Genomic DNA, 23,092 nt, shown 5'->3' with positions numbered 1-23,092 from the left:
CATTGTGAGAATGAAGAAAACGGATGCAGTAAAGGACCTTGGACTTGAAGATGATGATCTCTCTTTCTCCTGTGAGGCGTGCATATTTGGTAAACTGCATAGAACACCTTTTCCAACCGAAGGACATGTAAAAGCAACAGAAGTATGTGAACTCGTTCATGGCGATGTTGGAGGACCATTACATGTATCTACGTTTGATGACTTCAAGTATTACTCTCTACTAAAAGACGACTACACCAACTACACCGACGTCAAACTCATTAAGAAGAAGAATGGAGTCGTGGAGCACATCATGGAGTTCTACGAGCGCATCAAGAATCAAACTGGCAAGCTGATTAAAATCCTAAGGACAGATCAAGGACGTGAGTACGAAGGTGAACGACTGGCTACCTGGAAAAAGCAGAAAGGCATTATCCACCAAACTACCAATCGTTACACCCCACAACAGAATGGAGTTTCTGAAAGGTCAAACCGTACTCTAATGGACGGTGTTCGCAGCTCCATGTACAACAATAACAACAGCAACCAACTGCCTCAGAACACTGGCAGACATCTGATGGAGCTATGGGGTGAGTTCCTGTGTGCCACCGTTTATGTCAGGAACCGTTCTGTCAGTTCAATATCAGACGTCACTCCGTACGAAAAATTATTTAACAAAAAACCGTCTGTTGCTCATCTCCGCATTCTAGGTTGTCGAGCCTATGCTCATGTTCCAGACGCAGTGCGAAAAAAATTGGAACCAAAAGCTGTTGCGTGCTGGTTCGTAGGATACTGTGACAACATCAAAGGATGGCGTCTATGGGACCCTGTAACAAGGAAGATCATCATCTCTCGTGACGTATCCTTCGATGAATCAATACTCATCGGTGACACAACCAACGCTGCTGAAACAAACTTCAACCCGTGTGACCCGTTTCAAATCGTTATGGAAGTTCTCAACATGCATCGTAACGCTGAACAAGAAGAAAATCCCGAGCAACCTGCCTTGGAAGAAGAAGGAATCATTGAACCAATTCCGAACATCATCGCGGATGTGCCTCCTGCTGTACCTTCGGATAGTGAGAAAGCTGTTGAGATAGAAATAGCGACGCCTGTACCAGCCGCATCTAGTCAAAACAGCAGTATCAACCCGGTCGACATTCAGCATAACTATCGAAGGTCGCGGCGGATTCAGTTATTAAAATCTAAGAAATCTTGCGGAAAAACTGCGTCGACCAGTGGCTCAGGAGAGCTTTTTGAATCGGATGTGGATGAGCCTAAGTCCTATAAAGAAGCGGTCCAGTCCAAGTATGCTGCCCAATGGATGAAGGCCTTCGAGGAGGAGTACCAGTCACTTATCGAAAACAAATCGTGGGAGCTCGTGCTGCGATCTCAAATACCAACCAACAGCAACGTCATCGGACACAAATGGATCGGGAAGTACAAGCCAGGGTATGGAGAAGTTCCGGCCCGCTTCAAAGGTCGACTCACAGCAGTTGGTTGTCGTCAACGCTATGGGATTGATTTTGACGAGACGTTTGCACCTGTCCCACGCTCCGAGACCGTTCGTGCAACTCTATCTCTGATGGCCACTCTCGACATGGACATCATCCAGATTGACATCAAGACAGCGTTCCTTAATGCAACTCTCGACAAGCCAGTGTATATGACACAACCCGAAGGATTCATCGAACCCGGCAAAGAGGATCACGTGTGTCGCCTTCTTAAGGCACTCTACGGTACCAAGCAGGCCCCTCGACTCTGGAGCAAACGACTGGAAGAGGCTATCCGGAAATTTGGTTTGAAGCCAATATCAGCGGACACCTGCATCTTTGTCCGTACCAGCAAAGAAGAAAAATCTATTCTAATTAAATTTGTCGATGATTTGGTTTATGGCAGTACTCTAGGTGGATCGCTCGAGACATTCTCACAATTCATGAGTGCTGAGTTCCAAGTTCACTTCCTTCCGCTTGAAAGATTCATTGGTATCAACGTAGTACGCGACAGAAAAAACCGCCAAATTTTCATATCGCAGACTCATCTGATCATGGACATACTTGAAGAACACGGCATGGTCAACTGCAACCCCAAATCTACTCCTGCTGACTCTAATGCTCGTCTTAGCGCTGCAATGGTCCCGAAGAGTGAGGGAGAGAAGAAGAAGAAGCCGTCAACAAAGTATCGATCGGTCGTGGGCGCCTTACTATATCTGTCAACAACTACTCGTCCTGATATCTCCTATAGCGTCTCTCAAGTAGCCAAGTTCTGCGAAAACCCCCAGCCGGCTCACTGGAATGGCGTGAAACGGATCCTTGCTTATCTGAAAGCTACGTGTGACTACGGTTTGTGGCTTGGTGGAAGAGAAGAATGTGTTGTTGGATATACTGATGCTGATTATGCCGGTGACTTAGATGATTCCAAATCAACGTCAGGTAACATTTTCTTTTACAAAGGCGGTCCTGTTTCCTGGGGATGCTCCAAACAAACCTGCGTCGCTCTCTCCACTACTGAGAGTGAATACATTGCAGCCACTAAAGCGGCACAGACCGCAATCTGGCTTGGCCTACTAGAAACGGAGCTTGAGACGGAAGAGCTATACCTTTCAACCGTGACATCCAAAACACCAACACCTGTTACCATCTTCTGCGACAATCAAAGCGCCATTCGGCGTGTGAAAAATCCAGAATTCCATCAGCGAACCCGTCATATCAACGTGCGGTACAACTTCATCAAGGATTACCAGGAGAAGAACCAGATCAGCCTGCAGTACGTCGAGTCATCAAACCAACTTGCTGACATATTCACCAAGCCTCTGCCGGCACCCGCTTTCACCGACATACGAGGAAGAATTGGCGTCGGAACATTATTGAAGGAATAAGAGAACCGTGTTCGAGGGAGAGTGTAAAGTAAAGTCCAAACCCGCTTCTCATCTTTTCCCTTTTGGCCACCAGAGTGGTACTACGGTTTAGTACTAATCTCCACAGCTGTAGTGGAGAGGTCTGTTAATATCTCTCGGGTTACTTGCTTCTACGATCTATACTGTGAAGGTACTGTCTCTCTATTTACATTATCCCTATCTATGTATCTTGTCTAAATTCCCACGTACATAACTGCTCTATGTAAGTGTGTGTTAATGTACAAGTGTTGTGGGTTCAGGGTTAATAAAGTAACGTTGTCTGCGAGTAGAAGCAGGGAGAGATAGCTTGTGAGTTAATTTTTTTATTATAGCTTTAGACTATTGCTAAACTTTTTTCAAAGTATGTCGTAGTTTTTCCTAAAGCGCATGCAAGAAAACCAGGGATAAATCGGAGAAAATATTCACCACTAACGTATTGTGTTTGATTTAGATATCAAAATATTAAAATAATTATTTCAAACTTTCATAGTTGCTACTTTAGCAGCAAAGACATCCAAAGCGGGGAAGAAATCCTGACATACTGGCAAAATATTAGAAGCCGGTAAAAGGAAGCCGTAGGCACCGGTATCAGACAGCTCAAAGGTGTAGCTGTATTTGATGCCAATCGATTTGGCCCAATCGTCCGAACCACCTGAAAAGCAACAGAGGAAAAGAGGTAATCAAAGCCAGAGATTTCATCATGACGTGCACTGTTTTGCAAAGTGAGATATACCTGCAGCAGGATAATAAATAGCGGCTGCATTACCAACCCTATATCTATATTTAGTGAATTTGGACACGGCACTTTTGGCTAGCTCCAACATATCGGAATAATCAGACGGGTAAACGACGTTATAACCCCAAGGAATCAGAGCAGCCTGGCCATAGCTGTGCAGGGTCAAGTAAAGCTGGGAAAAACACGATGATTAGAAATTGAAGAAACCTTAATGCACATTTGGCTTTTTTAAAAATAGAAGATGTTACTTTAATGGAACTGGCTTTGCCTTTGATAAAATTTGAGGTAGCAAAAGTCTCCGGCTCTGAGAAGGCTCTAGTGCCCTTGTAGACGTCCGAGCATGGGTTCGTGCTGGTTCCCAGACCCCCCCCACTGGATGAAAAGGCATTGCAGTTTTCATAGAGAAATAAGAAAAAAGTTAGGCAAATTGCGATTTTAATAATGAAAACAGCAATATTTCAAGCTCACCTTATAACCAAAGTTACGATTCGGATCTACACCACGACAGCTTGTCCAGCTCGTCACAGAACGAGTTTTACGCCAAAGCCGATTGAAGGCATGCGAATATTCATAACCTTTTAGTAAAACACTTTATTTAAATCAATATATTAAAAATAAAAAATAAAATAAAAATTTAATTTATAATAACCATCGGGATTCATGACGGGCATAATGAACCAGTCCACGTTGCACAAAAGAGCCTCGTTGGCTGGCACTTCAACTAGTTGCCGGATGATATAAGTAGCCAAAGCCGGGGAAATCCATTCCCTTGCGTGAATTCCTTAAAATCCACAAGGTTATACCTTTAACAATGATTGAAAAAAATTGTCTATATTGTTGTGGGGGAAATACCTCCGTCAATCCAAACGGCGGGCTTAACGACAGATGAAGAGCGATTAAAAATGCGAACAACGTAGAGCGGTCGCTTCTCGTACGAGGTACCAATGTTGATCAACTCAACGCGACTAGGGTAAGTGGATGCTAGGTAATTCAGGTAACCGTAGATGTCGGCTAATCGGTGATATTTAGTCCAGTCCATGCTGTGGCCTGCAGTGATCAAGAAGATTTACACAATGGTAGCTGAAAAACTGTTTAGATTGCATTAAATTAATATCACTTGGAAGAAATAAGACGGTCACCTGTTATACTCTCTTAAATAGGCTATGCATGTCGAGAACGAGACAATATGCGAATCTTAATCGCGACCAGATGATTTATTACGATTATTTATTTATTTTTCAATTGCAAGTTTTTGCTATGCAATTCAGTAAAATTACGAAGGTGTGTGTAATACTAATCTAATTCTAAACTATGCTAATTTAAACGATTTCCTACCGGTTTTTGTGTTAAGAGAGCTCATGTTGTGCTTCTCATTCCCGTTGTCGATGACAGTATGCAGGTCGTTGATCTTGATTCCATAGCTGATATCTGCTTCCGTCAGTTTCACTTTTAGTACCCTCTGAACTTGTGGAGCTACTAGCAATTCAGTTATCGCCGCTTTATCAGTTTTTTGTTCTTTCCACACCTCAACATCTGTATTTAATTAAATTTTATTGTAAGCTTGAAAACATTCAGACTATAAAAAAACATTCGCTTAACTTACCGTACTGCTCTATAATTTGTCTTAGAAGTTTGTGTTCTCCATTAGAACGAACTGTAATCGACCAGACCTGGAATCCGGAATAAGAAACAGCTTTTTCGTCTATTCCGAATTCCTCCGTTGCAGCAGATGGGTCTGCGGTGAACACCGAACTAACCATGAGTAGGACGAGCAGCGTCGGCATCCTAATGCAATAAGACAAATTTTTGTTAGAGACACATACTTAACACAAAAATGCATACAGAAATTTGCAAAAGAAGAAAATCTCTATGTTTTTATCGTAGCTATGTCGTTTTTTACATCAACAGTTTATTTTAAATGCTTAACCTTTAATGCTGGCCTAAGTTCGGTAAGGACGAACAGGATAATAAACAGGTTCTACCTGGTTTCGTTTTCTGTCGTTTCGCAACTCTATCTGTGAAGACGCCTTTTGGGTTGGTAGGATGCGCGATGAATGATTCCTATCCAAAATGCTGGTCATTGTTCATCCAAGGGAATGGTCCTGTAGGATACGTGACATGCTGTGTAAACCCAGCTGGTGTGTAAACACAGTTGGTCCTGTCAAAACAAGGCTGCAGCGCAAATGTATTGATGACGCATTTGCACTAAAAATTGATTGAGATCCGCCAAGTACGAGATCTTTTGATTATGAATTCACATTTGGTTTGGCAAACAAAATGAAATGGAATTTTGCAGTCGGTATTTTGACAGCAAACCAGCAAAACAAAATAGCATCTCTAAGCCAAAGGGCAGAAATGTCACATACATGCCGTCCTTTCTATTGCTAACCTGAGACGGTGACGCAGAAAAAGTTAACTCTGTTCTGACTTCATAAAGAAAAATGGCGTTTGAATTAAATTTTCATTTGTAAATTACATCTTTCGATTCCCTGTACTTTTTTAGCTGCACCTTAAAGGGCCCTAATAATTCCTTCAATGGTGCTCTATGTTTAGGTTATAAAACAAAATTAAAAACTAAAATGTTTTCCCATACCGGGAATCGAACCCGAGCCTCTTGGGTGAAAGCCAAGTATCCTAGCCACTAGACCATATGGGATAACAACCTGCCGAAACCCGGGATCGAACCAGGGACCTTTAGATCTTCAGTCTAACGCTCTCCCAACTGAGCTATTTCGGCATATTAACAAGTAGTGAACTTATAATTGAGAGGTGCTACCGCACTAAAATAGTATTTCAACAGATTTGTTATTGTTATTTATTGATAGGGTTGCGACCGGATCCAGAACCTTCAATGCACCTGTTGTTTTCCGTTTACGTTACAAGAATATTTATCTGAAAAAATTATTTTTGTCCTCTTATGTGTTACCTTTAACACATATTTCACCTTTATTTTTTACCAACATGAATGTTCGTCTAGTTTGGTACTGCTGCACTCCTTCCAACACTTAATTTAGATAAAGTTTGGTAAGTCTACCTTACTTATCTAGCCAAAAGCTACTTTTTAAAATATGGCTGGACCAATTATGTAAAAAGCACGGTTTATACTAGCGTATACAAAAAACTTACTATTTGTTCTCACTATTTGTTAGTTGCACTGGGATAACAGGTAATTTGCAGTGTTCATCGAATAAGTTCCATCGAAACAAATTTTAAATTTTGAATCGAGAATCAAATTATTCTTGATCTTTGATCTTTCGAATAAATGGAATTGATTCGCATTCGTTACTCTTGATGTTATTGGGAAAATGGAATTCGTTTTTATTCGGTTGGTCAAATAAATTTTTATGAATAAATTTCGAATATATTTTTACTTTAAGATGCTGTTAAGAATTTTGCTGTTGCTTGTAGAGTTACTAATTCATTCTTTTAAAAATAAGAAAATAAATAAAATGTTTAAATATTTAATTCAAAATTAATTCGATATGTTATTCGTATTCCTGATTCTATTCGAAAATTCAAATAAACCTGAATTTTTATTCGTATTCTTGATCTTTCGAATAAATAAAAATTGATTTTTATCTTTGTTCCGTTTGAGTAAATAAACTGTATTCGACAAAACACTGGTAATTTGCAAGGATTTGGAGACTTAAGATTCCTTCATTAGACTTATATTTTAATTAACTAGTTATAAATCATTTTTCATTTCTAATTGATTTTGAGTTAGGGTTTTATGGTCTGTATAATGTATATTCGCTTTCAAAATTTATTTTTATCGTCAGATAAAAAAAAATATTTTAAAATAAAACGTATTTCCCATACCGGGAATCGAACCCGAGCCTCTTGGGTGAAAGCCAAGTATCCTAGCCACTAGACCATATGGGACAACAACCTGCCGAAACCCGGGATCGAACCAGGGACCTTTAGATCTTCAGTCTAACGCTCTCCCAACTGAGCTATTTCGGCATATCAAACTTGCACTAATCCTTTAACCAAACACCAGACACTTTGATGCTTTTTTTTTTTTTCTGCTAGACTTTGTCGAGAGCAGACGTGTTTTCAAAGGGCTCTGGGTTTTTATTGATGTTATTTTTTAGCTCGTTATATTGTTCTTCTCTTTTATCTAACTTCATCCGAGAAACTCTTCTGTTTTTACAAAAAAAAATATTTTGCTTTTATTCAATACTATTTTTTCTGTAATTTTAATATTCCATTCTACTTGTTTATTTATATTCATTTTTCATCTCATTTTCCGTTCTTTTAAATTTTTTTTTCCCATTTCCCTTATTATCTATTTATTTATTTTTTAATCATCTCAAATCCTATAAAAAAAAATATTTTTCTTCATATTTTTTTAATTGGTCTTTAAATTTTTCTCCCTATATTTTTCCGAATTTTATTTCATTTTTTGGTCTGCTAGACTTCGTGTAGAGCAGACGTGTTTTTAAAAAGCTCCCGTTTTCACTGATGAAATGTTTTAGCTCCTTGTATTATTTTTACATTTTATCCATTTACATCCAAAAAACTCTTTAAAAAAAATTTTTTTATTATGCTTTAACCAAAACAAATATTGAATTTTAATGCATATCTTTCTTTAATTTTAGTACTCTATAGAATTTATTTATTTATTCTTTTCATCCATGAATTTTTTTTTCATTTGATTTCACACTTTCTTCGGTTTTTAAATTATTATTATTTTTTTTTTAATTCTTCATTAATTTTTTTATACCACAATTTCTTTGTTTTTAAAATTTTTCTTTATTCTTCACTAAATTTTTTTATTCCACAATTTCTTCGGTTTCTATTTTTTTATTCTTTACAAAATTATTTAATTTTTAATTTTTAGTACTTAAAACATCTATTTTTCTATTTTTTTTCTTTCTTTCTTAAATTTCTAAATTCCTCTCTTTCTATATTTTTTTAGAATTTTCTCTTCAGATTTTTAATGGTTTTTTTTTAAATTTTTCTAACAATATTTTACCGATTTTTTCTTTATTTGTTTGTTTTTAGTCAATAAGAATTACTGTTTTATTCTTTCATATGTAAGTGGGCCCAGGGTAGCAATGGCAGAGGTAGGAGCATCTAGTAGAAATGCTACTAGAGTAAGACTCCATGGGACAATCATTAAAATCCCAGTTCCTCTGCCAATTATTTTAAAATGTGGGGAGAAATCCTGTCAAGGTGAGCGAGGTAGCGGTCCCTGGTCTGGGGATCGCAAGAGACAATTGGCGGAGACACACATAAAAGAAAGACATTCTAGGAGAGGGGTTCAGTACACCACCCAGTATGTCTGCCTTGGCTGTAAAAAGGAATTTAATTCGTTTATTTCAGCCGGCAGACATGCAAGACCTTGTACTGAGTCCCTTTCCTCCAGTATTCTCCGCCAATCCCTCGAACTAACCATTGCATCTGCAATGGATGGTTCTGCAGGGGTCTCCTAATCCCGCTCACTCTTCTCTCCCCACGTTTTCCCCTTCCAGAATTGAAGGGGACAAAATCATTTTAAAATACCCTGGTAAACCCACGAAGTGTCCTAGGTGTGAGTGGACTACCTTGGCAACTAACACCAGAGCCATGGGTAGTATCCACAGACACCTAGAGACAGCCCACACACTCCGACTAGTTAAATATTGGGAATGCGGAGTGTGTGGATTTGCTGGAGATGGCCCTACACTAAAAGGACATTACCAAAGGTTACATTCTAATAACAACCCATCACCCTCCATCCGATTTGCTGGGATATCCAGTATGGATGGCTCAAACCGTGACTCTTCTGCTGCAGTGATCTCTCTAGAGGATGTTACTGCAACAGAAGACGAGCGTGATGAGCTATCCGTGGTGGAAATCCCAGCGATCGAGGAATCCCCTGGTAATGTCCTATCTCCAGCAAATTTTACCGCTAGCCCTATTTTAGATCTTGGGAGGGAGTTCGCCTCCTCTTTTAATACACAAAATTTTAGTTGGCTTTATGAACTCCCCCACAAGAAAATACTAGCCCCACAATTTTATCACAAGAGATTTTAGACCCTTCACCTAACCCCGAGACCTTATCCTTTGTCCCCAGTCAGCACAGCAATCGAGGACGTAGTCACCACAGCTCAGAAGAGCAGAGTCAAAGAGACGACGATTTTGTCAGTCTCTGGGTTCCTGCCTTCTTGAGCTGTCAGACTCTACATGACCTAGACGATGTCCTCGAACGTTGCACAGCTGACTGGCTCCCTAAAGCACAAATTTTACAAGACCCTAGCCCTGAACAACCCCGAGGAAACCCTGACAAAAGAAAAAGAAACCAAAACCGGCAGATGCAGAAGGCCCGGCGACATATCAAGCAAAAGGCGTACGAGGCGAGGAAGATTCAGCGGCTCTTCAACATTTACCCAAGAAGAGCCGTTCGACAGGTGCTCGAAGACCGTTTACCCTCCTACGATGGTACTGTACAAGCTGCGGAGGAATATCTCAAGAGGACTTACAACCGATTGAGACCATCTCCGCAGCAGTGCCAAAGTGCGAGGGAACTCTACGACACCTGCGACTGGTCCCAACCTTCAGAGGACCAGATGAACTTCCTTAATCGTGCGCCAACCCAACAAGAGCTTGAAGCTAAGCTCCGCCGGGCTACCAACACATCACCAGGGGTTGATGGCCTAGAATACCGTCATCTTAGAGCCATCGACCCCAACTGCATTCTGCTGGAAACAGTTTGTAAAATGGTTTGGAAGCTAGGGGTTCCTAATTGTTGGAAGACATCGCGAACTGTCCCCATTTTCAAGAAAGGGGACACTAGCGACTATTCCAACTTTAGACCAATATCCCTTCTTCCTACCATTTACAAACTGTTCTCGGGAGTGATCAGCCAGAGAATAACGCAAGTCGCTTCAGACCTTGGCTGGTTATCTCCCGAGCAAAAGGGTTTCCTCCCGGGGGTCCATGGTATTCAGGAACATACACAGCTCTTACAGACGGTTGTCGAGGAGACAAAGACCAAACGAAAGCACATGTCTATTGCATGGCTGGACATGTGCAACGCGTTTGGATCTGTGCCTCACGCCGTTCTGAATGAGCTGTTCACATCACTTCCAATACCAGAGGACCTCCGGCGCATCCTGGTGGACATATATTCGGGAAATCGGATGGATTTTGCCGTTGGGAAAGAATCCATCCGCATTTTCCCGACAGCAGGTGTTCGCCAGGGTGACGCTCTTAGTTCCCCTATTTTTAACCTGGCTTCCGAACCCCTCGTCAGGGCCGGAAAGTCCAATATTAACCCCGGATTTTTAATATTTGGCTCGCTCGAGAAAACCACGGCATATGCTGACGACATTGCCGTGGTTACAAATTCTCCCTCCGAGCTCCAAAACATTTTAAACGTTTTTACCCTCACCGCAAACACCTTGGGGCTGCAATTTAATGCCGGGAAGTGTGCTTGCCTGGTCTTCGACAAAGGCAAGCCGTCTGACGCCCAGTGCTGAATTGGTGATCAATTAATTCGGTGCTTGGGTCCAGACGACCAAGAAACATATGTTGGTACACCGATCGGAGGAAAATTGCGGTTCCGACCACCAACTGACCTTATCCCTAACCTCGACAAGATTGCCGCCTCCCACCTCGCACCATGGCAAAAACTTGAAATCTTCCGTAGCCACCTTCTTCCCTCCCTTTCCCATCACCTCGCTTCGGGTCGGGTCCTGAAAGACTGTCTTACCCAACTGGACACTGAGTGTAGGAAGTTTCTAGGCCTAATTTGCAACCTTCCCAATCACGCAACGGTCCCGTTTTTCTACGCGGACCGGCGGGTTGGGGGCCTAGGAACATGCCGCCTCACTGATGATGCCGATATCTGGACCATCGCCAGGGCTGCTCAGCTCCTCATTTGTAGAGACCCTACAGTGAGGAACATATGCCGAGAGCAGCTCCATGACACCATCCGGCGAGGGTTCAGAAACGAGCATCCAGGAGTGTTGCCAGTTGGGGAATATCTTTCGGGATCCGTGGATGGGGGCTCTACAGACTGAGGTACGCGGAGGCAGGGTCCAATCTTTGGACTCTTGCCCGCCAAGCTGCCAAACGACTGGGAGTGCGGATTGATGTATCCGGCGACGAAAATCTAAGAATTGTCGCCGATGACGTCTCCGTAAGCCCAGTCAAGGCAGTCCGCGGACTTCGGAAAGTAGCTCGGCAGCGCTATACCAGGGACCTAATTTCCGACAAGAGCCACCAGGGAGTAGTTGCCACTGGCCTCTCCCTGGAAGACAAGTCGAAAGACATGGCTCGCCTGGTATCCTGCCGTACGCCCCTCTCCTTCCGCTACTGGAGATATCTTCACAGGGCCCGGCTCGACATCCTTCCTCTTCGGGGGCACTCGTGGTTTTGCTCACAGGAGCAAGATACGAGTTGCCGCCGATGCGGAAAGGAAAACGAGACCGGGTTTCATGTGCTTAACCACTGTGAAGAAGGTCTCCAGCTCGCCACCAAGAGGCACAACACCATCCAAGATCTCTTGGAATCGCTGCTAGTCAAGCAGGGACACGACGTCACGATCAACAATGCCATCCCCGGGCAAAGGTTAAGACCGGATGTTGAATTTCAACTATCCGGTTCCCGGGTGATGGTTGACGTCGTGGTCTGCTATGACCAACCAGGGAGTATGGAGAATGCCTACCAGCGGAAATATGATAAATATTCTTCGCATGGGAGGATTCTCCCCCTGGTTGTCGGGTCTCTTGGATCATGGTACCCCAGGAACGACGAAATCCGTTCGATTCTCGGAATCAACGGAAGATCCTGGGGTGCCTTCCGATTCAAGGCCCGATTGGCAGCGATCCAGGGATCAATGGATATGGTGTGTGCCCATTTCCATCATGGTGCACCAAACCCCGAAGCTGAGGATATCCCCCCTTTTCCCGTAGAAACTCCCTACCCAGTAGATTAGTAGATTCTTTCCCTCATATTTTATTTATGTAATTTTAGTAATATTTTAAAATGCACCTACCTCATACATGTTTATTCCCCTTCCGGAAACCCCTCCATAAACTAGCCACTAGACCATATGGGACAACAACCTGCCGAAACCCGGGATCGAACCAGGGACCTTTAGATCTTCAGTCTAACGCTCTCCCAACTGAGCTATTTCGGCATATCAAACTTGCACTAATCCTTTAACCAAACACCAGACACTTTGATGCTTTTTTTTTTTTTCTGCTAGACTTTGTCGAGAGCAGACGTGTTTTCAAAGGGCTCTGGGTTTTTATTGATGTTATGTTTTAGCTCGTTATATTGTTCTTCTCTTTTATCTAACTTCATCCGAGAAACTCTTCTGTTTTTACAAAAAAAAATATTTTGCTTTTATTCAATACTATTTTTTCTGTAATTTTAATATTCCATTCTACTTGTTTATTTATATTCATTTTTCATCTCATTTTCCGTTCTTTTAAATTTTTTTTTCCCATTTCCCTTATTATCTATTTATTTATTTTTTAATCATCTCAAATCCTATAAAAAAAAATATTTTTCTTCATATTTTTTTAATTGGTCTTTAAATTTTTCTCCCTATATTTTTCCGAATTTTATTTCATTTTTTGTTTTTACTTCCTAAGAATTTCTGTTTTACACTCTTATATGTAAGTGGGCCCAGGGTAGCAATGGCAGAGGTAGGAGCATCTAGTAGAAATTCTACTAGTGTAAGACTCCATGGGACAATCATTAAAATCCCAGTTCCTCTGCCAAACATTTTAAAATGTGGGGAGAAATCCTGTCAAGGTGAGCGAGGTAGCGGTCCCTGGTCTGGGGATCGCAAGAGACAATTGGCGGAGACACACATAAAAGAAAGACATTCTAGGAGAGGGGTTCAGTACACCACCCAGTATGTCTGCCTTGGCTGTAAAAAGGAATTTAATTCGTTTATTTCAGCCGGCAGACATGCAAGACCTTGTACTGAGTCCCTTTCCTCCAGTATTCTCCGCCAATCCCTCGAACTAACCATTGCATCTGCAATGGATGGTTCGCAGGGGTCTCCTAATCCCGCTCACTCTTCTCTCCCCACGTTTTCCCCTTCCAGAATTGAAGGGGACAAAATCATTTTAAAATACCCTGGGAAACCCACGAAGTGTCCTAGGTGTGAGTGGACTACCTTGGCAACTAACACCAGAGCCATGGGTAGTATCCACAGACACCTAGAGACAGCCCACACACTCCGACTAGTTAAATATTGGGAATGCGGAGTGTGTGGATTTGCTGGAGATGGCCCTACACTAAAAGGGCATTACCAGAGATTGCACTCAGCACCACAGCAATCACCCTCCATCCGGTCGCCACGGTTTTTCAACGCGGATACCTCTGTTCGGGATTCTTCTGTGGTAGCGACCTTCCAAGAGGAGATCGCTGTCACAGAAGATGAGCGTCAAGAGTTATCCGTGATGGGAATGCCGGCGATCGAAGAGGAGGGGCCTGGTAATGCCCAATCTCCAGCAAATTTTACCCAAAGCCCCATTTTAATTCTTGAGAGGGAGTTCACCGCGTCTTTTAATACACAAAATTTTAGTTGGCTCTACGAACTCCCTCTACAAGAAATTTCTTATCCACCACCTGTAGCTCCGGAAGGGCCCCAACCTGATCCCCCTCAAGAGACCCAACCCTTTTTCCCCAGTCAGCAAAATGTTCGAAGATGCAGCCAAGACAGCTCAGAAGAGCAAAGCCAAAGAGGCGGCGATTTCGCTTGTCTCTGGGTACCTGCTTTTCTGAGCTGCGAGACCCTTCTTGATCTTGAAGGCGTCCTCGAACGTTGCACTGCTGACTGGCTCCCCAAAGCACAGATTTTAGAAGACCCTAGCCCTGAAAAACCCCGAGGAAACCCTAATGGTAGAAAAAGAAACCAAAACCGGCAGATGCAGAGAGCCCGGCGACAGATCAAGCTCAAGGCCTACGAAGCGAGGAAGATTCAACGGCTTTTCAATATCTACCCAAGAAGAGCCGTTCGAGAGGTGCTCGGAGATCGTTCACCCTCGTACGATGGCACTGTTGAAGCTGCGGAGGAATACCTCGAGAGGACTTACCACCGCTCGAGTCTACCTTCGCAGCAGTGCCAGAGTGCGAGGGTACTCTACGACACCTGCGACTGGTCCCATCCATCAAGGGACCAGATGGACTTCCTCAATCGTGCGCCTAGCCAAAAAGAGCTTGAGGCTAAACTTCGCCGGGCTACAAATACATCACCAGGGGTTGATGGCCTAGAATATCGACATCTAAGAGCCCTCGACCCCGACTGCATCTTGCTGGAAACAGTTTGTAGAATAGTTTGGAAGATTGGAATTCCTAACTGTTGGAAAATATCGCGAACAGTCCCCATCTTTAAGAAAGGGGACACTAGCGATTATTCCAACTTTAGGCCAATTTCCCTTCTTCCGACCATCTACAAACTGTTCTCGGGAGTAATCAGCCAGAGACTCACAGAGGTCGCCTCAGATCTTGGCTGGTTATCTCCCCGAGCAAAAGGGTTTCCTCCCGGGGGTCCATGGTATCCAGGAGCACACACAGCTCTTGCAGACCGTTGTCGAGGAGACAAGGACCAAACGTAGGCATGTGTCTATAGCATGGCTAGACATGTGCAATGCGTTTGGTTCTGTTCCTCACGCCGTTCTTGGAGAGCTGTTTGCTTCTCTTCCGATACCAGACGACCTCCGGCGCATCCTGGCGGACATTTACTCGGGGAATCGGATGGATTTTGCCGTTCAGAAAGAATCTGTTCGTATTTCCCCAACAGCAGGTGTTCGTCAGGGTGACGCTCTTAGCGCCCCTATTTTTAATCTGGCTTCCGAGCCCTTCGTCAGGGCCGGAAAGTCCAATACCAACCCCGGATTTTTATTATTTGGCTCGCTCGTCAAGACCACGGCATATGCTGACGACATTGCCGTGGTTACAAATTCTCCTGACGAGCTCCAAAATATTTTAGACATTTTATCCCTCACCGCTGACACCTTAGGGCTGCAATTCAACGCCGGGAAGTCTGCTTGCTTGGTCATTGACAAAGGCAAGCCGTCTGAGGCTCTGTGCCGAATCGGTACTCAACCCATTCGGTGCTTGGGACCAGGCGACCAAGAGACATATCTTGGTACACCGATCGGCGGGAAATTGCGGTTTCGTCCTCCCACTGACCTTATCCCTAACCTCGACAAGATTGCCGCCTCCCACCTCGCACCATGGCAAAAACTTGAAATCTTCCGTAGCCACCTTCTTCCCTCCCTTTCCCATCACCTCGCTTCGGGTCGGGTCCTGAAAGACTGCCTTACCCAACTGGACACTGAGTGTAGGAAGTTTCTAGGCCTAATTTGCAACCTTCCCAATCACGCAACGGTCCCGTTTTTCTACGCGGACCGGCGGGTTGGGGGCCTAGGAACATGCCGCCTCACTGATGATGCCGATATCTGGACCATCGCCAGGGCTGCTCAGCTCCTCACTTGTAGAGACCCTACAGTGAGGAACATATGCCGAGAGCAGCTCCATGACACCATCCGGCGAGGGTTCAGAAACGAGCATCCAGGAGTGTTGCCAGTTGGGGAATATCTTTCGGGATCCGTGGATGGGGGGCTCTACAGACTGAGGTACGCGGAGGCAGGGTCCAATCTTTGGACTCTTGCCCGCCAAGCTGCCAAACGACTGGGAGTGCGGATTGATGTATCCGGCGACGAAAATCTAAGAATTGTCGCCGATGACGTCTCCGTAAGCCCAGTCAAGGCAGTCCGCGGACTTCGGAAAGTAGCTCGGCAGCGCTATACCAGGGACCTAATTTCCGACAAGAGCCACCAGGGAGTAGTTGCCACTGGCCTCTCCCTGGAAGACAAGTCGAAAGACATGGCTCGCCTGGTATCCTGCCGTACGCCCCTCTCCTTCCGAGACTGGAGATATCTTCACAGGGCCCGGCTCGACATCCTTCCTCTTCGGGGGCACTCGTGGTTTTGCTCACAGGAGCAAGATACGAGTTGCCGCCGATGCGGAAAGGAAAACGAGACCGGGTTTCATGTGCTTAACCACTGTGAAGAAGGTCTCCAGCTCGCCACCAAGAGGCACAACACCATCCAAGATCTCTTGGAGTCGCTGCTAGTCAAGCAGGGACACGACGTCACGATCAACAATGCCATCCCCGGGCAAAGGTTAAGACCGGATGTTGAATTTCAACTATCCGGTTCCCGGGTGATGGTCGACGTCGTGGTCTGCTATGACCAACCAGGGAGTATGGAGAATGCCTACCAGCGGAAATATGATAAATATTCTTCGCATGGGAGGATTCTCCCCCTGGTTGTCGGGTCTCTTGGATCATGGTACCCCAGGAACGACGAAATCCGTTCGATTCTCGGAATCAACGGAAGATCCTGGGGTGCCTTCCGATTCAAGGCCCGATTGGCAGCGATCCAGGGATCAATGGAAATGGTGTGTGCCCATTTCCATCATGGTGCACCAAACCCCGAAGCTGAGGATATCCCCCCTTTTCCCGTAGAAACTCCCTACCCAGTAGATTCTTTCCCACATATTTTATTTATGTAATTTTAGTAATATTTTAAAATGCACCCACCTCATACATGTTTATTCCCCTTCCGGAAAACCCTCTATAAACTAGCCACTAGACCATATGGGACAACAACCTGCCGAAACCCGGGATCGAACCAGGGACCTTTAGATCTTCAGTCTAACGCTCTCCCAACTGAGCTATTTCGGCATATCAAACTTGCACTAATCCTTTAACCAAACACCAGACACTTTGATGCTTTTTTCCTAATGGGATTCTTATATGGCAATGGTGTTGTTTGTTTCTTTTTCGTCTGCACAAATTTAGCAAATTAATATCTAATTTTTACTGATTGAAACAATACTGTTTGTGTCCTTAAGCTTCCGCCTCCTTTTTGTATTCCCCTAAAGTTCATGGAAAGATGAATATAAATACCGATAAATACTCACGTTTCCCCTTTTATTTAATAAATATAAATATTTTTACCTGTATATTTTCTTTTGCAACTAAAATTTTTTCTACAGTATATATTCTGCATGGCTTTTTCAGAAACTTAGTTTAAACCAAGCTTGGGGCTTTGCATTTCTACATTTTATATTTAGTAAAACGCCACTGGGTGTCGGCCTTCGAGATTTATGTGGGGCTGCGTTGGCCGAAGCATCCAGAACAAATGACAAACGACAGCCGCCTACGATATTTGTAAACAAACCGTCAAACACAAAATAAAAGTTATAAAATGAACACAAACACCAACAGATTTGAAATTCTGCTCAGACACGTAGTTTAATACGGCTAATCAAATAAAAAAAAATGAAAACGAAAAGTTCCCCAGTTTACCCGCGATAATTCTGCCCAATTTGCAGCCAATCACAAACCGGCGGGAACCATAAAAATTTAAATTTTGACCGAATAATAAATATATAAAATGAAGAAAAACACCAACAGAATTGAAAATTTGCCCAGACACGTAGTTTAATACGGCGAATCGAATAAAAAATAAACGAAAACGAAAAATTCCCCAGTTTCACGCGATAATTCCCCCCAATTTCAGCCAATCACAGAACGGCTGGAACCCCCAGGGAAACAATAAACAGGCCGGGGCCCATAACCACGGCATAGCCTTCCATCTTCACCAAAGAAAAATCTCTCAGGGAAAGTAAACTTTATCAAAAATAACAGAAGAGATTCCTCTATTTTGAGGCCCCATTGAAAAAAAAAAATTCAAATTCCCATACCGGGAATCGAACCCGAGCCTCTTGGGTGAAAGCCAAGTATCCTAGCCACTAGACCATATGAGACCATATTGACCATATTGAGTAACGCTGTCTGACTCCGTCCGAAGCAGACGTGTTTTTATGAGCTCCCGTTTTTATCGTTTGTTTACATGAGCAGACGATCTTTTATCCTTATTTTTCGTGAAACCTTTTTGATACCTTTTTTAAAACAATAGCCAATATATTTATCGTTTTAATCATTTTCTTTCCTTTTTTATATAATTTCTCTGCTCTTTTCTTTTTATTTCTTTTTATTCCTTTATTCCTTTCTTTCCTTTAATCTTTTATGAAAGTGGTCCCAGGGTTAGAATGGCAGAGGAAGGAGCATCTAGTAGAAACGCTACTAGAGTAAGACTCCATGGGAATGCTATTAAAATCCCAGTTCCTCTGCCAAACATATTAAGATGTGGGGAACGAGCTTGCCAGGGTGAGCGGGGTAACGGGCCCTGGTCAGGGGAACGCAAGAGACAGTTGGCGGAGAAACACATCAAAGATCGACACTCGAAGAGAGGGGTTCAGTTCATGACCCAGTATGTCTGCATTGGCTGCAAAAAGGAGTTTAATTCCTTTATTTCAGCCGGCAGGCATGCAAGGCCCTGCACTGAGTCCCTTTCTTCCAGTATTCTCCGCCAATCCCTCGAACTCACCGTTTCTTCTGAAATCGGTGGTTCGCAGGGGTCCCCAAATCCCGCTCACTCACCTTTCCCCACTTTTCCCCCTTGTAGAATCGAGGGGGACAAAATAATTTTAAGATACCCTGGAGGACCCACTAAATGTCCTAGGTGTGAATGGACTACCCTGGCACAGAACACCAGAGCCATGGGTAGTATTCATCGACACCTAGAGACAGCCCACACACTCCGACTTTTGAAATACTGGGAATGCGGAGTGTGTGGATTTGCTGGAGATGGCCCTACACTAAAAGGGCATTACCAGAGATTGCACTCAGCACCACAGCAATCACCCTCCATCCGGTCGCCACGGTTTTTCAACGCGGATACCTCTGTTCGGGATTCTTCTGTGGTAGCAAACTTCCAAGAGGAGATCGCTGTCACAGAAGATGAGCGTCAAGAGTTATCCGTGATGGGAATGCCGGCGATCGAAGAGGAGGGGCCTGGTAATGCCCAATCTCCAGCAAATTTTACCCAAAGCCCCATTTTAATTCTTGAGAGGGAGTTCGCCGCATCTTTTAATACACAAAATTTTAGTTGGCTCTACGAACTCCCTCTACAAGAAATTTCTTATCCACCACCTGTAGCTCCGGAAGGGCCACAACCCGATCCCGTTCAAGAGACCCAACCCTTCTCCCCCAGTCAGCAAAATGTTCGAGGATGCAGCCAAGACAGCTCAGAAGAGCAAAGCCAAAGAGGCGGCGATTTCGCTTGTCTCTGGGTACCTGCTTTTCTGAGCTGCGAGACTCTTCTTGATCTCGAAGGCGTCCTCGAACGTTGCACTGCTGACTGGCTCCTCAAAGCACAGATTTTAGAAGACCTTAGCCCTGAAAAACCCCGAGGAAACCCTAATGGTAGAAAAAGAAACCAAAACCGGCAGATGCAGAAAGCCCGGCGACAGATAAAGCTCAAGGCCTACGAAGCGAGGAAGATTCAACGGCTCTTCAATATATACCCAAGAAGAGCCGTTCGAGAGGTGCTCGGAGATCGTTCACCCTCGTACGATGGCACTGTTGAAGCTGCGGAGGAATACCTCGAGAGGACTTACCACCGCTCGAGTCTACCTTCGCAGCAGTGCCAGAGTGCGAGGGTACTCTACGACACCTGCGACTGGTCCCATCCATCAAGGGACCAGATGGACTTCCTCAATCGTGCGCCTAGCCAAAAAGAGCTTGAGGCTAAACTTCGCCGGGCAACAAATACATCACCAGGGGTCGATGGCTTAGAATATCGACATCTAAGGGCCCTCGACCCCGACTGCATCTTGCTGGAAACAGTTTGTAGAATAGTTTGGAAGATTGGAATTCCTAACTGTTGGAAAATATCGCGAACAGTCCCCATCTTTAAGAAAGGGGACACTAGCGATTATTCCAACTTTAGGCCAATTTCCCTTCTTCCGACCATCTACAAACTGTTCTCGGGAGTAATCAGTCAGAGACTCACAGAGGTCGCCTCAGATCTTGGCTGGTTATCTCCCGAGCAAAAGGGTTTCCTCCCGGGGGTCCATGGTATCCAGGAGCACACACAGCTCTTGCAGACCGTTGTCGAGGAGGCAAGGACCAAACGTAGGCATGTGTCTATAGCATGGCTAGACATGTGCAATGCGTTTGGTTCTGTGCCTCACGCCGTTCTTGGAGAGCTGTTTGCTTCTCTTCCGATACCAGACGACCTCCGGCGCATCCTGGCGGACATTTACTCGGGGAATCGGATGGATTTTGCCGTTCAGAAAGAATCTGTTCGTATTTCCCCAACAGCAGGTGTTCGTCAGGGTGACGCTCTTAGCGCCCCTATTTTTTAATCTGGCTTCCGAGCCCCTCGTCAGGGCCGGAAAGTCCAATATCAACCCCGGATTTTTATTATTTGGCTCGCTCGTCAAGACCACGGCATATGCTGACGACATTGCCGTGGTTACAAATTCTCCTGACGAGCTCCAAAATATTTTAGACATTTTATCCCTCACCGCTGACACCTTAGGGCTGCAATTCAACGCCGGGAAGTGTGCTTGCTTGGTCTTTGACAAAGGCAAGCCGTCTGAGGCTCTGTGCCGAATCGGTACTCAACCCATTCGGTGCTTGGGACCAGACGACCAAGAGACATATCTTGGTACACCGATCGGCGGAAAATTGCGGTTCCGTCCTCCCACTGACCTTATCCCTAACCTTGACAAGATTGCCGCCTCCCACCTCGCACCATGGCAAAAACTTGAAATCTTCCGTAGCCACCTTCTTCCCTCCCTTTCCCATCACCTCGCTTCGGGTCGGGTCCTGAAAGACTGTCTTACCCAACTGGACACTGAGTGCAGGAAGTTTCTAGGCCTTATTTGCAACCTTCCCAATTACGCAACGGTCCCGTTTTTCTACGCGGACCGGCGGGTTGGGGGCCTAGGAACATGCCGCCTCACTGATGATGCCGATATCTGGACCATCGCCAGGGCTGCTCAGCTCCTCACTTGTAGAGACCCTACAGTGAGGAACATATGCCGAGAGCAGCTCCATGACACCATCCGGCGAGGGTTCAGAAACGAGCATCCAGGAGTGTTGCCAGTTGGGGAATATCTTTCGGGATCCGTGGATGGGGGGCTCTACAGACTGAGGTACGCGGAGGCAGGGTCCAATCTTTGGACTCTTGCCCGCCAAGCTGCAAAACGACTGGGAGTGCGGATTGATGTATCCGGCGACGAAAATATAAGAATTGTCGCCGATGACGTCTCCGTAAGCCCAGTCAAGGCAGCCCGCGGACTTCGGAAAGTAGCTCGGCAGCGCTATACCAGGGACCTAATTTCTGACAAGAGCCACCAGGGAGTAGTTGCCACTGGCCTCTCCCTGGAAGACAAGTCGAAAGACATGGCTCGCCTGGTATCCTGCCGTACGCCCCTCTCCTTCCGAGACTGGAGATATCTTCACAGGGCCCGGCTCGACATCCTTCCTCTTCGGGGGCACTCGTGGTTTTGCTCACAGGAGCAAGATACGAGTTGCCGCCGATGTGGAAAGGAAAACGAGACCGGGTTTCATGTGCTTAACCACTGTGAAGAAGGTCTCCAGCTCGCCACCAAGAGGCACAACACCATCCAGGATCTCTTGGAGTCGCTGCTAGTCAAGCAAGGACACGACGTCACGATCAACAATGCCATCCCCGGGCAGAGGTTAAGACCGGATGTTGAATTTCAACTATCCGGTTCCCGGGTGATGGTCGACGTCGTGGTCTGCTTTGACCAACCAGGGAGTATGGAGAATGCCTACCAGCGGAAATATGATAAATATTCTTCGCATGGGAGGATTCTCCCCCTGGTTGTCGGGTCTCTTGGATCATGGTACCCCAGGAACGACGAAATCCGTTCGATTCTTGGAATCAACGGAAGATCCTGGGGTGCCTTCCGATTCAGGGCCCGATTGGCAGCGATCCAGGGATCAATGGATATGGTGTGTGCCCATTTCCATCATGGTGCACCAAACCCCGAAGCTGAGGATATCCCCCCTCTTCCCGTAGAAATTCCCTACCCAGTAGATTAGTAGACTCTTTCCCATCTATTTTATTTATGTAATTTTAGCAATATTTTAAAATGCACCTACCCCATACATGTTTATTCCCCTTCCGGAAAACCCTCCATAAAAAAAAAAAGCCACTAGACCATATGGGACAACAACCTGCCGAAACCTGGGATCGAACCAGGGACCTTTAGATCTTCAGTCTAACGCTCTCCCAACTGAGCTATTTCGGCGTATGAAATTAGCGCTTATTCTTTAACGAAACCCCAGACACTTTGTTGCGCTGCTCAAATTTAGCAAATTATTGACAAATTTTAATTTTCACTGATTGAAACAATGCTTTTTGTGTCCTTAAGCTTCCACCTCCTTTTTGAATTCCCCTAAAAGTCATGGAAAGATGAATATAAATACTCACGTTTCGATAGAGTTTTCTGACTCCGTCCGAAGCAGACCTGTTTTTATCAGCTCCCGATTTTATCGTTTGTTTAAATGAGCAGACGATCTTTTATCCTTATTTTTCGCGAAACCTTTTTGAAACCTTTTTTAAAACAATAGCCAA

The 23,092-nt window shown here is 44.7% G+C and overlaps 1 protein-coding gene and 8 non-coding genes across 9 annotated transcripts; all 9 read right to left on the bottom strand.

Moving 5' to 3' along the window:
• Nucleotides 1–3,182: 3,182 nt before the first annotated feature.
• LOC123472169 (carboxypeptidase B-like) lies at nucleotides 3,183–5,689 on the bottom strand. Its single transcript, XM_045173323.1, is given in 10 exon segments — nucleotides 3,183–3,527; nucleotides 3,609–3,783; nucleotides 3,860–3,977; nucleotides 3,979–3,983; nucleotides 4,080–4,186; nucleotides 4,261–4,392; nucleotides 4,464–4,658; nucleotides 4,947–5,144; nucleotides 5,215–5,396; nucleotides 5,539–5,689. Coding segments are annotated over 9 exon segments (1,287 nt in total). The 5' UTR covers nucleotide 5,396; nucleotides 5,539–5,689; the 3' UTR covers nucleotides 3,183–3,351.
• Nucleotides 5,690–6,195: 506 nt separating this feature from the next.
• Trnae-uuc lies at nucleotides 6,196–6,267 on the bottom strand. Its single transcript has one exon. It is a non-coding gene; the product is annotated as a tRNA-Glu (tRNA).
• Nucleotides 6,268–6,275: 8 nt separating this feature from the next.
• Trnaf-gaa lies at nucleotides 6,276–6,348 on the bottom strand. Its single transcript has one exon. It is a non-coding gene; the product is annotated as a tRNA-Phe (tRNA).
• Nucleotides 6,349–7,421: 1,073 nt separating this feature from the next.
• Trnae-uuc lies at nucleotides 7,422–7,493 on the bottom strand. Its single transcript has one exon. It is a non-coding gene; the product is annotated as a tRNA-Glu (tRNA).
• Nucleotides 7,494–7,501: 8 nt separating this feature from the next.
• Nucleotides 7,502–7,574, bottom strand: Trnaf-gaa. Its single transcript has one exon. It is a non-coding gene; the product is annotated as a tRNA-Phe (tRNA).
• Nucleotides 7,575–12,668: 5,094 nt separating this feature from the next.
• Trnaf-gaa lies at nucleotides 12,669–12,741 on the bottom strand. The gene has a single exon. It is a non-coding gene; the product is annotated as a tRNA-Phe (tRNA).
• A 4,499-nt stretch (nucleotides 12,742–17,240) lies between these two features.
• On the bottom strand, nucleotides 17,241–17,313 carry Trnaf-gaa. Its single transcript has one exon. It is a non-coding gene; the product is annotated as a tRNA-Phe (tRNA).
• Nucleotides 17,314–18,329: 1,016 nt separating this feature from the next.
• Nucleotides 18,330–18,401, bottom strand: Trnae-uuc. Its single transcript has one exon. It is a non-coding gene; the product is annotated as a tRNA-Glu (tRNA).
• A 4,292-nt stretch (nucleotides 18,402–22,693) lies between these two features.
• Nucleotides 22,694–22,766, bottom strand: Trnaf-gaa. Its single transcript has one exon. It is a non-coding gene; the product is annotated as a tRNA-Phe (tRNA).
• Between the last annotated feature and the right edge of the window lie 326 nt (nucleotides 22,767–23,092).

The sequence above is a fragment of the Daphnia magna genome, linkage group LG5 (assembly GCF_020631705.1).
Source record: "Daphnia magna isolate NIES linkage group LG5, ASM2063170v1.1, whole genome shotgun sequence".
Classification (NCBI taxonomy): domain Eukaryota; kingdom Metazoa; phylum Arthropoda; class Branchiopoda; order Diplostraca; family Daphniidae; genus Daphnia; species Daphnia magna.
This window is presented reverse-complemented; position numbering and strand designations above follow the sequence as displayed.